At 48.7% G+C, this 16,310-nt stretch overlaps 1 protein-coding gene across 1 annotated transcript; it reads right to left on the bottom strand.

The window, feature by feature from the left end:
* Positions 1-902: 902 nt before the first annotated feature.
* Positions 903-16,022, bottom strand: LOC133120167 (protein phosphatase 1 regulatory subunit 14B-like). The gene is made up of 4 exons (XM_061230244.1): positions 15,184-16,022; positions 2,909-2,992; positions 2,778-2,810; positions 903-1,955 (listed from the first exon to the last, which is right to left on the bottom strand). The coding sequence occupies exons 1-4, from the start codon at positions 15,379-15,381 to the stop codon at positions 1,806-1,808; spliced, it is 465 nt and encodes a 154-aa protein (XP_061086228.1). The 5' UTR covers positions 15,382-16,022; the 3' UTR covers positions 903-1,805.
* Positions 16,023-16,310: the final 288 nt, after the last annotated feature.

Genomic DNA, 16,310 nt, shown 5'->3' with positions numbered 1-16,310 from the left:
AACACATTTATACATTTCTAAAGGTATTCATATGATTTGAATCAAAGCTGAACACTTAGTTAGCAAAATTACTTTATTTTACATACTCTTACAAAGAGTATTAAACCAGTTCAATCCATACTCACAACCTGATTAGAAAAAATAATAAAACCATAAAAAACAATAACAATGGCTTCTGATGCTAAAGAAATTTAGCTGTTTTTTTGTTGTTGTTTTTTTTTTACAAAATCAGGAGAATACAAAATGAAACCTGCTCACATTTGAATATTCAGTATGTTTAGCCCATTTTAACAGAATAATTTACATCTTGTAAAAAGTAACCCCTGGGGGGAGGTCTGAGACAGTGGAAACATATTAACATTTAGAATAATTGAGCTGGTCACGTGTTGATAAAGACACGCGTGACCATGTCCCGTAAAGCACCTGATTATACCTTCATCTCCCCTCGCCTGGACCTACCATCATGTGTGAGGACCCCAGCACACCCTGCGGTTCAGGGGGTGGGCCCCAGCATCACCTGCGGCTCCAGGGGGGGGCCCCAGCATCAGCCTGCGGTTCAGGGGGGGACCCCAGCATCAGCCTGCTGTTCAGGAGGGGACCCCAGCATTCAGCCTGCGGTTCAGGGGTGACCTCCAGCATTCAGGCCTGCTGTTCAAGGGGGGACCACTTTGAGGTCACGGCGACGGATTAGCTGATTGGACCTACCCGCTAGCACTCGCACAGTCTGAACACAGGACTGAGTTGCATACTCAGTATGCAGGATGAGTAGGCACAGTGAGTAAGCAGGTCTGAGTAGGAATAGTGAGTAAGCAAGAGTGAGTAGGCACAGTGAGTAGGCAGAGGTCAGAGTAGGAATAGTGAGTAAGCAGAGGACTGTAGTAGGCATAGTGAGTAAGCTATGCCTACTCACTCCTGCATACTCACTATGCCTACTCAGTCCTCTGCTTACTCACTATGCCTACTCAGTCCTCTGCTTACTCACTATTCCTACTCAGACCTCTGCTTACTCACTGTGCCTACTCACTCCTGCTTACTCACTATTCCTACTCAGACCTCTGCTTACTCACTGTGCCTACTCACTCCTGCATACTCACTATGCCTACTCAGTCCTGTGTTCAGTCTGTGCGGTGCTGCCGGGTGTCCAATCAGCTCATCCGTCGCCGTGACCTCAAAGTGGTCCCCCCTGAACAGCAGGCCTGAATGCTGGGGTCCCCCCTGAACAGCAGGCCTGAATGCTGGGGTCCCCCCTGAACAGCAGGCCTGAATGCTGGGGTCCCCCCTGAACAGCAGGCCTGAATGCTGGGGCCCCCCCCTGAACAGCAGGCCTGAATGCTGGGGCCCCCCCCCTGAACAGCAGGCCTGAATGCTGGGGTCCCCCCTGAATGCTGGGGTCCCCCCTGAACAGCAGGCCTGAATGCTGGGGTCCCCCCGGGCAGCCCTCAGCACCACATCAGCATTACGGGATTGCAGCCTCCATCAGCACCACAGAGGGATTGTGGGATTGCACATTTCACAGATTCAGGGGTTGGGGTTGAGCATTAAGCGGTGTGAGTTTAAAGAGACAAGATTTACAGGGCCAGGGCTGAATGGGGTCAGGAGTCATAGCATTGGGGTCGGCAGTTCAGGGGTTGTGGTTATGTGGGCAGAGATTCAAGGGGTTTGCGTCACAGATTCAGGGGCTTGAGGTCAAAGATTCAGGGGTTTTGGGCTCAGAGATTCAGGGGCTTGAGGTCAAAGATTCAGGGGGTTTGCGTCACAGATACAGGGGCTTGAGGTCAAAGATTCAGGGTTTTGGGCTCAGAGATTCAGGGGTGTTGGGTCAGAGATTCAGGGGTGTTGGACCGGAGATTCAGGGGTGTTGGGTCAGAGATTAGGGTGTGAGATCGATCTTCTTTGGGGGGGGTGTTGAGTTTCTGCATGCCTCGCACCTTCTCCAGCAACGCGGCCACAAAGTCCTGCAGGAAACAGGAAGTGGGCAACAGAGAGCAGCAGACATGTTAGTGTGTGTGAGCGTGTGTGAGCGTGTGTGAGCGTGTGTGTGCGTGTGTGTGGGTGCGCGTGCGTGCGCGTGTGAGCGCGTGTGAGCGCGTGTGCGAGAGTGTGAGTGTGAGTGTGAGTGTGAGTGTGAGTGTGAGTGTGAGTGTGAGTGTGAGTGTGTGTGTGTGTGTGTGTGGACATGCTCTCGGGTTTGTGGCTCTGGATTACTGTAAAATCATATTACTTCTTCCCACAGTAATTAGGCCAGGTGGGAAAAAGCTGTTATTTACTTTTTCTTTACTATTTTCCATGGAGAGAAATGCTAATTGTATTTTTCTTTTAAATTGTGAAAGGTAATTGTCCATAAATTGGACCAATTTCTTCCCAAAGCATTTTACAGTATGTCTACACCAAAAAACAATTTGGGAGTGTTGAATTTTTGACCTCATCTTCTCTAAAAAAAATAAATAAAATGATATTTGATTATGGTATTGGACTTTAAAGTACTACTTCAAATATGTTCTGTTTCTTGGGCTTTAGCCTTTAGCATTCTCACATTAAAAACAGCATGCCATTTAAGGCATGGAATGCAACAGAAGTAGAGTATGGATCAGAGTAGATCAGACCTTCAGGAAAAGCCGTGTGTACTCAGGTCTGACCACGTCATGCCCAACAATAACCCCAGTGTGTGGTTGAGTACAGATTTGTAAATGGAAACGTGACTGCTTAGTACCAGAATCTTTAGCCACAGGCTTTCCTCTTTGTGTGTTTAAGCGGATAAGAAGTGCATACAAACGTACGTCTGTGGGCTTGTAGCAGTCCACCAGCAGGTCCTGCGGACCAAAGGGAAGCGTGTGAGAAACATGCCATCACTTGACCTTTGACTCATCATGTGACATCAATCCCAGAATGCCCCTCTCCTGTGCGGTACCTTGACCCTGACGCCACGTTCCTTATCACTGGGCATGTCCAGCAGCTCATCCACATCGATCTCCAGCTCCGGGATGGCCTCCTCCTGCACACACACACACACACACACGCACACGCACACGCACACACACGCACACATACGCACACATACGCACACACGCACACACGCACACACACGCACACACACGCACACGCACGCGCACGCGCACACGCACGCGCACACACACACGCACACATACACACACCGCACACGCACGCACGCACGCACGCACGCACGCGCACACACACACACACACACACACACACACACACAGGTTTAGTGATTTTTGTAGGCCTTCCACAGCCCAGTGCCCCTCCCAACAGCACTGTCGCCATGACTACACTGCCTCCCTCAAACGTGCTGCAAAGTGCCTTCCCCTGAAAACACCTTCGTTCCTGGAGTGATGGGGCCGCCGGCCATCTCGCCCGAAATCACTCCTTTCTGAAAACATTCATTTCATCGCTGCTTCTGGTTTTGCCTTTTATGTCTGTGCAATTTCTAAAAACGGTTGAGTTTTTTTACAGACTTTTATGGGCGCAAATAATTTCAGGTTAACACTGAGATTTGTAAATTGGGGGGGGATTAGGGTGCTGTGCATTTTTATACACATATACACTCACTGAGTACTTTATTCGGTATTTATTCAACTTATTGTTTATAATTCTGCTGCTGTAGCCTATCCACTTAGAGTTATGATGCATTGTGTGTTCAGAGATGCTCTTCTGCAAACCACTGTTGTAATGTGTGGTTATTTGCGTTACTGTCACCTTCCTGTCAGCTTAGACCAGTCTGGCCATTCTCCTCTGACATCTGTCATTAACAAGGCGTTTCTGTCTGCAAAACTGCTGCTCACTGGATTTTTTTTCTGTTTTTTTGCACCATTCTTTGCAAACTCTGGAGACTAGTGTGCGTGAAAATCCCAGGAGATCAGCAGTTTCTGGGATACTCAAACCACCCACCAATGATCTTTCCACAGTCAAAGTCACTTAGATCACATTTTTGAAGGCTGATGTGAACATTAACTGAAGCTCCTGATCCATATCTACATGCATTGCACTGCTGCCACACAATTGGCTGATGAGATAATCACATGAATAAGCAGGTGTAATAAGAGTAAAAATGTCCTAATAAAGTGCTCGGTGAGTGGATATAAGTATTTATATAATAAAGTGCTCGGTGAGTGGATATATGTATTTATATATCAGTTAATTTCAATATCTTGTGCATGAGTGTACAACAGCTGCCTCAGTCACTTCCAATTCTGTCTCACCAGCTGTCCCCTCTTTCTCCTCTCCCTCTCTCTCTCCCCCTCTATCTCTCCCTCTTTCTCCCTCTTTCCCTCCCTCTCTCCTTTCTTTCTGCCTATCTCTCCTTCTCTCCCTCTCTCTCTCTCCCTCTTTCTCTCTCTCCCTCCCTCTCTCCCTCTTTCTCCCTCTTTCCCTCCTCTCTCCCTTTCTTTCTGCCTATCTCTCCCTCTCCTTTCTCTCTCCAGCTCCCCCTCCTCTCTCTCCTCTCTCTCTCTCCTTCTCTCCCTCTCCCTCTCCTCTCTCTCTCTCCTCTCTCTCTCCTTCTCTCCCTCTTTCTCTCTCTCTCCTCTCTCTCCCTCTTTCTCCCTCTCTCCCTTTCTTCTGCCTATCTCTCCCTCTCTCTCCTTCTCTCCCTCTCTCTCTCCTTCTCTCCCTCTCTCTCCCTCTCTCTCTCTTCCTTCTCTCCCCCCTTCTCTCTCTCCTTCTCTCTCCCTCTCTCCTTCTCTCCCCCTCACCCTCTCTCCTCTCCTCTCTCCTTCTCTCCCTCCCTCTCTCTCCTCTCTCTCTCTCTCTCCTTCTCTCCCCTCTCCCCTCTCCCTCTCCCTCCCCCTCTCCCTCTCCCTCTCTCTCTCCCCTCTCTCTCTCTCTCTCTCTCTCTCTCCTTCTCTCCCCCTCCCTCTCTCATTCTCCTCTCCCTCTCTCCCTCTCCCCCTCTCCTCTCTCTCCTCTCTCTCTCTCTCTCATCACTCTCTCTCTCTCTCTCTCTCTCTCTCTCTCTCCCTCCTCTCTCTCTCTCCTCTGTTAGGGCTCTTCAGGTTTTGGTGTCTCAGAGCCGTAATCACACTCCTTATGAAGCCACGACCCCTCCCCCATCCTCCTCTTTCTTCCTTTCTTTAGTTCTCTCTCTCCTTCATTTCCTCCCCCATTCCTCTCATAACAGGAAGGGCGGGGGAATAATCTATTGAATACTCTATTAGAATAATCTATTGAATACTCTATTGAATAATCTATTAGAATACTCTATTGAATAATCTATTAGAATAATCTATTGAATACTCTATTGAATACTCTAGTGTACTGGACAGGTTAGGGAGTGTTGAGATGGTAGACATGGTGCACACTGAGATGGTAGACATGGTGCACACTGAGATGGTAGAGGTGGTGCACACTGAGATGGTAGACATGGTGCACACTGAGATGGTAGAGGTGGTGCACACTGAGATGGTAGACATGGTGCACACTGAGATGGTAGACATGGTGCACACTGAGATGGTAGACATGGTGCACACTGAGATGGTAGACATGGTGCACACTGAGATGGTAGACATGGTGCACACTGAGATGGTAGACATGGTGCACACTGAGATGCAGTAGACATGGTGCACACTGAGATGGTAGACATGGTGCACACTGAGATGGTAGACATGGTGCACACTGAGATGGTAGACATGGTGCACACTGAGATGGTAGACATGGTGCACACTGGGGTGGTGAGGGTTATTTTTATTTTTTTTTGCATTCATTCCTTTTTTTCACAGTGCAATTTTCAATCACTATGGTAACAGGATATACTGTTTGAAAGCGTTAAAACTTAGTTCCATCTGCGTAACCTATTTTTAGGTGCCATTGCTTTAGCGACAACAGTTCCTTATTTTGTAACACGTGGGTGGTAAAACAAAGGTCCTGTACGGACCTGACTGCATGCGTGTTCTTGAAGTGAAAAGCTACTTAGCTCCTGACAATCTCCGACAGTGTGGCGTTTGTTAGGCTCCATAAACAACACGGCATGTTTTCACCTGCGTAACGAAACCGTGGCATTTTAAATACGCTCACGGGGTCTGTTGCGCTTAGGCAAAAATTTTTTTACATTTTATAGCAGAAAAAGTTGACGTTTTACAACAAAAAATCTATTTTGCCATGTGTACGTCTGAGGAAGTCTGGGAAGTACAAACTTTTTTCAGGATAGAAAGTGTTTTTATTTTATGGGTCCCAAAGAAATTCATTCGGAATTCATGGAGAACTTTTGATGTAATGCCAGCTACCTGCTGTCACTGAGGGGAGAAAGGGAGAGTAACGTTACCTGGTGTGGCACCAAAATGAGACACAAAAATCTGCCGCAATTTGGTCGGGTCAGAACCAGTGAAAGAGTGGTACCGGGTTTCGGTACCAACTATATGTACAGCGTGCTTAGACTGACCCCAGGTCAGGTACTGTGTTAATAATATCATGTACAGCGTGCTCAGACTGACCCCAGGTCAGGTACTGTGTTAATAATATCATGTACAGCGTGCTCAGACTGACCCCAGGTCAGGTACTGTGTTAATAATATCATGTACAGCGTGCTCAGACTGACCCCAGGTCAGCTACTGTGTTAATAATATCATGTACAGCATGCTCAGACTGACCCCAGGTCAGCTACTGTGTTAATAATATCATGTACAGCGTGCTCAGACTGACCCCAGGTCAGCTACTGTGTTAATAATATCATGTACAGCGTGCTCAGACTGACCCCAGGTCAGGTACTGTGTTAATAATATCATGTACAGCGTGCTCAGACTGACCCCAGGTCAGCTACTGTGGTAAGTGTTGCAGTGTTGCACTGTACAGTGTTACGGTGGGGGGGTCGTCCCGGTGCAGACGGTGCAGGGCAGCCGTTGCCATGGCTGCGGCCGCGGCCCCCGCGCAGATGAACTGGCGCAGAGACAATGAGCCTCATTTACAGATGGAGGAGCAACTCTACAGAGCTACAGACCAGCTGTCCTCACTTCATCCTGCTCTCTCTCTTTCTCTCTCTCTCTTTCTCTGTCCCTGTGTGTGTCTCTCTCCCCTTCTCTATATCTCTCCTTCTCTCTCTCTCTGTCCCTGTGTCTCTCTCTCTCTCCCCTTCTCTATATCTCTCCTTCCCTCTTTCTCTCTGTCTCTATCTCTTTCTCCAGACCCTCTCTCTCTCTCTTTCTCTCTACCTCTCATCTCTCTCTTTCCTCCCATCCCTTCCTCCACCCCGCTCTCCCTCTCCCTCCTCTCTACTCCCCTCCAGAGTGTGGCTTCCCAGACCAGCTGTCACAGCACCTGCGACCACTGTGTGTGTGAGTGTGAGCGAGAGCGAGAGCGAGAGCGAGAGCGAGAGCGAGAGCGAGAGCGTGTGACCCAGGTATCATTCTCACAAACAAAATGCAGATTGGGGGGGGGGGGGGCGCATTATGACAATGAGACAGCGGGGGGGTTAATTAGAACAACAGACCCCTCCCCCCTAGGTGATCAGAGCCCTAATCTGTTATCTGTGTATCACCTGTGATTCTTCTTATTGAACTACTTTATATTTATATCTTATTTTATTTGTATTTTACTTTGTATTTATCTCGGTGCTGTCGCTGCTCCCGCATTACCATGTGTACTAACCTTGATGTTCATGGCTGCAGATAACTGATTCTTATTGAATTATTATTCACACACTTATTGGACCTTAATAAGAACCCCGTTCCAGTACTTACTCTGCTGTTTTTGCGTAAAAGGTTTCATGGTTTCTCTGCTGTTCTTCAGTTAAAGGTTTCATGGTTTCTCTGCTGTTCTTCAGTTAAAGGTTTCATGGTTTCTCTGCTGTTCTTCAGTTAAAGGTTTCATGGTTTCTCTGCTGTTCTTCAGTTAAAGGTGTGATCGTAAGTTGTCGTAAGCTTTAGTGTAAAGGCTGATTCAGAAGATCAGCTGATCAGTCGGTTTTGGAGTGAGATTTCTAAATAAATGTTCTTCCTATTTCTATAAACTGCTAATCTGGTTTCCATGGAGGGAACTGCTGAATGTTTTTTTTAATTTGTGAAAGTAAATTTCCCACGAAGTGGACCAATTTCCTCTAAAAGTGTTTTATGTCTTGGCAGCGCTGATCTTTGATTACGCTATTGCACTTTAAAATACTAAATAAAGGGTTTCTCTTTCTGTTTCTGTTTCAGTCTTGGTCTGCAGGAGGCTGCAGTCTCAGGTAGAGGAGGAGGGTGTGGGAGCTGCAGTCTCAGGTAAAGCAGGAGGGTGTGGGAGCTGCAGTCTCAGGTAGAGCAGGAGGGTGTGGGAGCTGCAGTCTCAGGTAGAGCAGGAGGGTGTGGGAGCTGCAGTCTCAGGTAGAGCAGGAGGGTGTGGGAGCTGCAGTCTCAGGTAGAGCAGGAGGGTGTGGGAGCTGCAGTCTCAGGTAGAGCAGGAGGGTGTGGGAGCTGCAGTCTCAGGTAAAGCAGGAGGGTGTGGGAGCTGCAGTCTCAGGTAGAGCAGGAGGGTGTGGGAGCTGCAGTCTCAGGTAGAGCAGGAGGGTGTGGGAGCTGCAGTCTCAGGTAGAGCAGGTAAAGCAGGAGGGTGTGGGAGCTGCAGTCTCAGGTAGAGCAGGTAAAGCAGGAGGGTGTGGGAGCTGCAGTCTCAGGTAGAGCAGGTAAAGCAGGAGGGTGTGGGAGCTGCAGTCTCAGGTAGAGCAGGAGGGTGTGGGAGCTGCAGTCTCAGGTAAAGCAGGTAAAGCAGGAGGGTGTGGGAGCTGCAGTCTCAGGTAGAGCAGGAGGGTGTGGTGCCCGGACCTATCCCTTGTATAAAAGCTGTTCTAGTTGCCTAAGGAGGAGTTACAAAGTACTAACTGACAGGGTTCCCAAACTTTTACACAAACTAGTTGAGTTATTGATTGGTGGACTGGATGACATCATTTCCAGCCCTGGTGTTGCCACGATAAGATCTACACCTTGAGCAAGGCCCTTAACCCCGCACTGCTCCAGGGGAGGATTGTCTCCTGCTTAGTCTAATCAACTGTACGTTGCTTTGGATAAAAGCGTCCGCTAAATAGGAAATAATAATAACAATAATAATTATTATTGTTGTTATTATTGCATGGGCCGGGGGGTTGATCCAGGGTAGCAGACCAGCGGGGGGCACTGAAGCAGTTCTGGGTAACTCTGCGTGGGCGGATGGTTAAGCTCCCTCGTTAAGCTTGCTCGTTAAGACGGAAGTGTGTGTAAATTCAGCATGATGCAGCATAATGAGGAGCGGGAGGGCTCTGGCAGGGGAGGGGCCCCGGATGGACATCCCCATCCCCGTCTCCATGGAAACGGGGCCAAAGGCTCTGCCTCAGAGTCACAGGGTCTGTCCTGCTGATGAGTGTGTGTGTGCACACTCACACACACTCACACACACACACTCACACACTCACACACTCACACACTCACACACTCACACACACTCACACTCACACACTCACACACACACTCACACACACACACACACACACACACAAACACACACACACACACACACACACACACACTCTCACACACACACACACACACACACACACACACACACACACACACACACACACCCTCACACACACTCACACACTCACACACTCACACACACACACACACTCACACACTCACACACACACACTCTCCTATGGGGGGGGCGTCTGGTGTTGCTCTGCTAATGTGCACTGCTGAAACTATTTTTGGGGTCACCACACTCTCAGAAATAAATGTATAATAATAATGAAAATAAATAGTGACAGTGGAGGTACATTTCTGTTCTTCAAGGATCAAATTTCCAAATGTACCCCAAAAGTACAGTAATGTTCTCTTTGGGTACAAATGAATACATTTTCCAAGCAAAAAGGTGCAAATTAGTTATATACTGTAGGCTAGAGGCACAATTTCATGCATCCCACAGGGTACCGTCCCAGCGACAAGCAGTTGTACCTTTTGAGGCAGATTTTGTGCCTTTATTTCTGAAAGTGCAGTCTGCTTCTGAAACAGCTTCTATGAACCCCTAAAATCAGGTGGAGAACAGCGCCCAGCCTGTTTACTGCAAGAGGCCCAAAGCACTGGTGGGGAACTCCAGCTCATCCGACCTGCTCTGCCGTCTGCTCCATGACCTCGGGAAACACTTTTTTTGTACGTGGCTAAATGAAAAGCATTCTCACTCAGCATTGCATGATGGGAATTATTTTGTTTGTGTCCGCGTGGAACTGTGTATGCAGCCATTACATGCGGTTAAAACAGGTTCAAAAACTCGTCTAAATTTACCCTTTCTGTAGCTGCGATGAGTTACATTTTAAGAGTTTCCTCCTGGCCCCGCCGGGGGGGTGGCTGTGCGGAGTTATTTTAGGAAAGGAAGTGTTTATCCCGCCCCGACACAAAGATGTCTGCCAGCACGTGACATCACTTCCTCCACTGAATGATTCAGACATTATAATGGCTGCATGTGCCTACTGGCTTATTTTAGCTTGAGTGACCCAGCACTGCAGAGATCCCACTGAGTGACCCAGCACTGCAGAGATCCCACTGAGTGACCCAGCACTGCAGAGATCTCACTGAGTGACCCAGCACTGCAGAGATCCCACTGAGTGACCCAGCACTGCAGAGATCCCACTGAGTGACCCAGCACTGCAGAGATCCCACTGAGTGACCCAGCACTGCAGAGATCCCACTGAGTGACCCAGCACTGCAGAGATCCCACTGAGTGACCCAGCACTGCAGAGATCCCACTGAGTGACCCAGCACTGCAGAGATCCCACTGAGTGACCCAGCACTGCAGAGATCCCACTGAGTGACCCAGCACTGCAGAGATCCCACTGAGTGACCCAGCACTGCAGAGATCCCACTGAGTGACCCAGCACTGCAGAGATCTCACTGAGTGACCCAGCACTGCAGAGATCTCACTGAGTGACCCAGCACTGCAGAGATCCCACTGAGTGACCCAGCACTGCAGAGGAATGGCAGCAATTGGAGTGACCCAGCACTGTTGTGATATGTAGCAGCAGACTGTACCTTAGTGGCTAAGCTACATGGCTGGGACACAGAAGGTTGGTGGTTCGAGCCATGATAAGCTGCTGGGCTCTTGATCAAGGCCCTTAACCCTGCATTGCTCCTGGAGGGATTGTCCCCAAGTCTAAGCAACTGTAAATCACTTTAGATAAAAGCATCAGCTAAATAACACATTATTTATTCATATTGTATTTATATTTGAGTGACCCAGCGCTGTAGAGGAACCTCCAGGAACTGGACCACTGCAGCACCTCTCAGGCATAAAACAGCCAATCAACAACTTGAGTGTAATGACATGTAATACATCTGCTGGTCTAAATTGCTTAGTAATCATTATTACTCATCACTATTTCAATCATTCGGTTGCACTGTCACATATAAGCATTAGCTAACTGTGCTGAAATATTTTTATCGCATACAAGTGATTTCCCGAAAGAATAAATGAAAGATATATTTTAATATCATTTCAGTAACTTTAATGGTGGAGGTTGAGGAGGATTATTGAAAAATGTCTGTTTAGCATAACAATACGCGAAGGTGTAAATTAGCTAAAGTGAGTTCTGCACTGAGATCAGGAAGTGTTTAACACAGGGAACAGCGTTTCCAGGTCATGTGACCCAGGTCATGTGACAGAGGCAGACAGGATCATCAAATCTGGACCTGAACCTCCAGCCCTGGTTCAGGTTCACACCTGAGTCCCAGGTAAAGGGAGGGTGAACACACCTGACTCCCAGGTAAAGGGAGGGTGAACACACCTGACTCCCAGGTAAAGGGAGGGTGAACACACCTGACTCCCAGGTAAAGGGAGGGTGAACACACCTGACTCCCAGGTAAAGGGAGGGTGGACACACCTGACTCCCAGGTAAAGGGAGGGTGGACACACCTGACTCCCAGGTAAAGGGAGGGTGGACACACCTGACTCCCAGGTAAAGGGAGGGTGAACACACCTGACTCCCAGGTAAAGGGAGGGTGGACACACCTGACTCCCAGGTAAAGGGAGGGTGGACACACCTGACTCCCAGGTAAAGGGAGGGTGGACACACCTGACTCCCAGGTAAAGGGAGGGTGGACACACCTGACTCCCAGGTAAAGGGAGGGTGGACACACCTGACTCCCAGGTAAAGGGAGGGTGAACACACCTGACTCCCAGGTAAAGGGAGGGTGAACACACCTGACTCCCAGGTACAGGGAGAGTGAACACACCTGACTCCCAGGTAAAGGGAGGGTGAACACACCTGACTCCCAGGTAAAGGGAGGGTGAACACACCTGACTCCCAGGTAAAGGGAGGGTGAACACACCTGACTCCCAGGTAAAGGGAGGGTGAACACACCTGACTCCCAGGTAAAGGGAGGGTGAACACACCTGACTCCCAGGTACAGGGAGAGTGAACACACCTGACTCCCAGGTAAAGGGAGGGTGAACACACCTGACTCCCAGGTAAAGGGAGGGTGAACACACCTGACTCCCAGGTAAAGGGAGGGTGAACACACCTGACTCCCAGGTAAAGGGAGGGTGAACACACCTGACTCCCAGGTAAAGGGAGGGTGAACACACCTGACTCCCAGGTAAAGGGAGGGTGATCACACCTGACTCCCAGGTAAAGGGAGGGTGAACACACCTGACTCCCAGGTACAGGGAGAGTGAACACACCTGACTCCCAGGTAAAGGGAGGGTGAACACACCTGACTCCCAGGTAAAGGGAGGGTGAACACACCTGACTCCCAGGTAAAGGGAGGGTGAACACACCTGACTCCCAGGTAAAGGGAGGGTGAAACACACCTGACTCCCAGGTAAAGGGAGGGTGAACACACCTGACTCCCAGGTAAAGGGAGGGTGAACACACCTGACCCCCAGGTAAAGGGAGGGTGAACACACCTGACTCCCAGGTAAAGGGAGGGTGGACACACCTGACTCCCAGGTAAAGGGAGGGTGAACACACCTGACTCCCAGGTAAAGGGAGGGTGAACACACCTGACTCCCAGGTAAAGGGAGGGTGAACACACCTGACTCCCAGGTAAAGGGAGAGTGAACACACCTGACTCCCAGGTAAAGGGAGAGTGAACACACCTGACTCCCAGGTAAAGGGAGGGTGAACACACCTGACTCCCAGGTAAAGGGAGGGTGATCACACCTGACTCCCAGGTAAAGGGAGGGTGGAACACACCTGACTCCCAGGTAAAGGGGGGGTAGCCTGTAAGTGAACGACAGGCATACTGTTGGCCTATTTCCATCCTCAAACTTTCTTCAATTATTAATATCTACCCAGTGTCCCAAAATGTAACCTTTTTTACCTTAATCTACCTTTGATATACCACCCTGTAAGTTTTCACTCCGAGAATAACAAAGCATTCACACCTCATTCGACAGCTACCCATCTCGTTGAGCTGCTAATGAGTAGAATCAGCTGAACTGGTGTGCCAAATTAGGGCAGAAATGAAAAACTCTACACCATAATGGTGGTGCAGGTTTTAATTTTTGTGTAATAGTCTTCATGTTAAATTCCTGAGGTGTCATGCAGGATGCTGTTAGGAGAAGCTCTGATCGATCGGTCAGCGTAACAGACGACGGGTATATTGTGACCGCAGCGAAGCAGAATTACATTTTCCAGTTTTTCTCAAAACCCCAGAGATGCCCAGGCATGATCCCCAGAATGCTCGCTGTGGGGCCCGGATGTGGGACACGCCCCAGAGATCCCCAGAATGCTCGCTGTGGGGTCCGGATGTGGGACACGCCCCAGAGATCCCCAGGCTCTGTGCGGTTTGATGTGGATGCTCAGGAGACATTTCTCACGATGCATAACAATACAGCAACCATGAAGCAACCCAAACTCAGCGAGTTATGTCCACCGCAGGAGACAAATGGACATCCTGTTTAGTTCTGGGCTGAACGTAGGCTGTCCTGGCTGGTGGGGGATGGATGAAATCCCTTATCAGTTTTTCTGATTCTGCACTTCAGCACTAGTGTTGTGCAATCGGAGGGCTGTTGGTAGGTTTCAATCCCACAATGCAATGCCCCGCATTACATTGTGCATGCTCTAATAAAAGTACAACATGGTCGGGATCTGTTCCCGCTTTAAACACGTCCCAGGGTCAAAGTTGACACTGAGCAGGCTTTAATGGTTTCACAAAAGGAGGGAACTTATTGTTGATATGAACAATTAACAATGCAGGGAAGAATGCCTGTGGGGTATGTTTATACAAGATTCCCCTTCCCTTTTCTCATTATTGTGTGTGTGTGTGTGTGTGTGTGTGTGTGTGTGTGTGTGTGTGTGTGTGTGTGTGTGTGTGTGTGTGTGTGTGTGTGCTGTAAGAATAGAATAGCTGGAAAAGGGCTATGGTAGAAAGATGATGTCAGCGATATAATGGTGCTCCACCGAGAGCGCGAGCCAGGAAAACGCCTTGCCCACGTGTTCTTTTGTCACAGTGCAGCTGGTCCGCGGCTCCCTGCGTCTCGCCTCGGCTCTATTTCTCTGGGCGTGTAAGACGCCGCGTTCAGTGCAATAAATCACGGTCCATTCTTACAGCTAAATGTTTCAAATCGTGGTATTCATCTGCGAGGCGGAACATAAAACGTAAATACACTCCCGCTGCATGTGACGTGACCTTTATATAGTTGTAAAACGATTTAAAAAGACTGTCGATGCGATTTATTTACCACAAAGGATCTTGAGTTGTATGTGAAACCCTCAGTTAATCTTTCTGATGAGACCGTTACATTTATCCTTCGCTCCTATGTGTAGTATTTCGGCTCTGGACAGCCCCGCACAATCGAACCGAAATATCTCATATTTGCGGCCACGGGGCGAGTGTTCCGCTGCAAAGTACCGCAAAAACTCACGTAGCTACCTGCCTGGCCCATTGTATAGCCTACTGATCTGTGGGGCTGAAATGTGCAGGCTACTGTCAAGGCCCAAAGCTAATTATGCACAGACGACGATAAAAAATGGTTAAATCTTGAGCTACATCCCTCCATTTGGACCTGGGCCGTTTATGGGCAGGAGATTCTAGACAATACTAACATGAGGGGAGGGGCAGGTGCCATGTTAAATAGGCAGATAATAACAACAGATGATAACGACTGGCATGGATTGTTATTAAAGTTATTGCATAGCAATTACGCATTCTTTATCATAACCTGTATGATAAATACGGGTTGTTAATACAAACTGAACCCATGCAGAAACTGGCATCGCCGCGCCGCCCGCCGTACCTCGCAGTCGTACAGGTCCGTCAGTTGGCCGATGATCCACTCCTCTAGGTTCAGGCGCTTCCGCAGCTCCTTGCGGTCGTATTTCACCGTCACGCGGCCCTGCTTCCGAACCGGCACCTCGGCATCGTCGGTCCCGGATGGGGTCTGAAAGTACACCCGAGGTTGCGGGTTCGTCTCCGCGCTGGTCACCGCCGCCATGGCCCGACACCGCCGTCCCCACCGACCGGTAAAAGCGTCTCCAAAGAATCCCGGGGTGAATCTGGGCGCAAGTTGTCTTATTCTGTGCCTTTTTTCTTTTGCTCTGTTGGTATTGCTCTGACAACAGGCTGTGACAAAGGAACTCGCTATTGTTCCCGTCTTGCGAAATAAAATGACATTTGGTCACATCTGAGAATTTGCTAATTTTAAAGCATACAAAACGTATATAAAAGAAAGCTCCTGAATATTGAAAAAACGTGGTTTATTTCAATTGTACGAAATAAGCTATGCGTACCAAAAATGTTCCAGAATCGTTCGGCTCGAAAAAATAAATCAAATAGCGACTCTGTTTGTCTTATAGGCTACTGTTAAAAGGAGTATCCGCCGTTTAATTAGCAAATGTACCCCTTTCGTTTAGTTGCGTCTAAAAACTGTTGGAAATGGTTTCATTCTGCAGCTGTTCGGCACTGAGTGGCTGAATAAATTACCAATATTTACAAAGTATAAAACGATCCCTGTATAAATGGAATACAAATATTATATACATCATAACTCACTAATTTATTTCTCACGGTAATTGTCCCTTATCCCGTCTCTTTTTAAATCTTCGTTCTCTTTCTCTCTCTCCCTCTCTCTCTCCCTCTCTTCCCCTCCCGGCGCTCGCGCAGAATATCAGCGCACCCCCCTCCTCCATCTGTCACATTGGTTTCCCGTATAAAGCGCATGCGCGCACTTGAAGCAATACCTCCAATGTAGCCTTTATGCTAGCGATAGCTTTCCTCTGTTCAAATTATAACGGTTGCACCTGCACAGTACGACTAAAAGTGTCAACAGGTCTGTTTGTCTGTACCTTTGGCCTTCTATGGTAAGCCACCGCAGGTTGAGTGACGTATTTCTGTGGAACGCTTGTGCAAACCAGTCAACTCACC

The sequence above is a fragment of the Conger conger genome, unplaced genomic scaffold, assembly GCF_963514075.1.
Source record: "Conger conger unplaced genomic scaffold, fConCon1.1 SCAFFOLD_61, whole genome shotgun sequence".
NCBI classification, from domain to species: Eukaryota; Metazoa; Chordata; class Actinopteri; order Anguilliformes; family Congridae; genus Conger; species Conger conger.
Note: the sequence above shows the minus strand (reverse complement) of the source record. Positions and strands in the feature narration are given on the sequence as shown.

Bases quoted from the DNA above. Each gene is read 5' to 3' on its own strand.
- LOC133120167 (XM_061230244.1), bottom strand. From the start codon at position 15,381: ATGGCGGCGGTGACCAGCGCGGAGACGAACCCGCAACCTCGGGTGTAC. The intron at 2,811-2,908 runs GTACCGCACAGG...TTTGGTCCGCAG, and splicing joins AACGTGGCGTCAGGGTCAAG to GACCTGCTGGTGGACTGCTA. The intron at 1,956-2,777 runs GTACGTTTGTAT...TGTTTCCTGCAG, and splicing joins ACTGCTACAAGCCCACAGAC to GACTTTGTGGCCGCGTTGCT.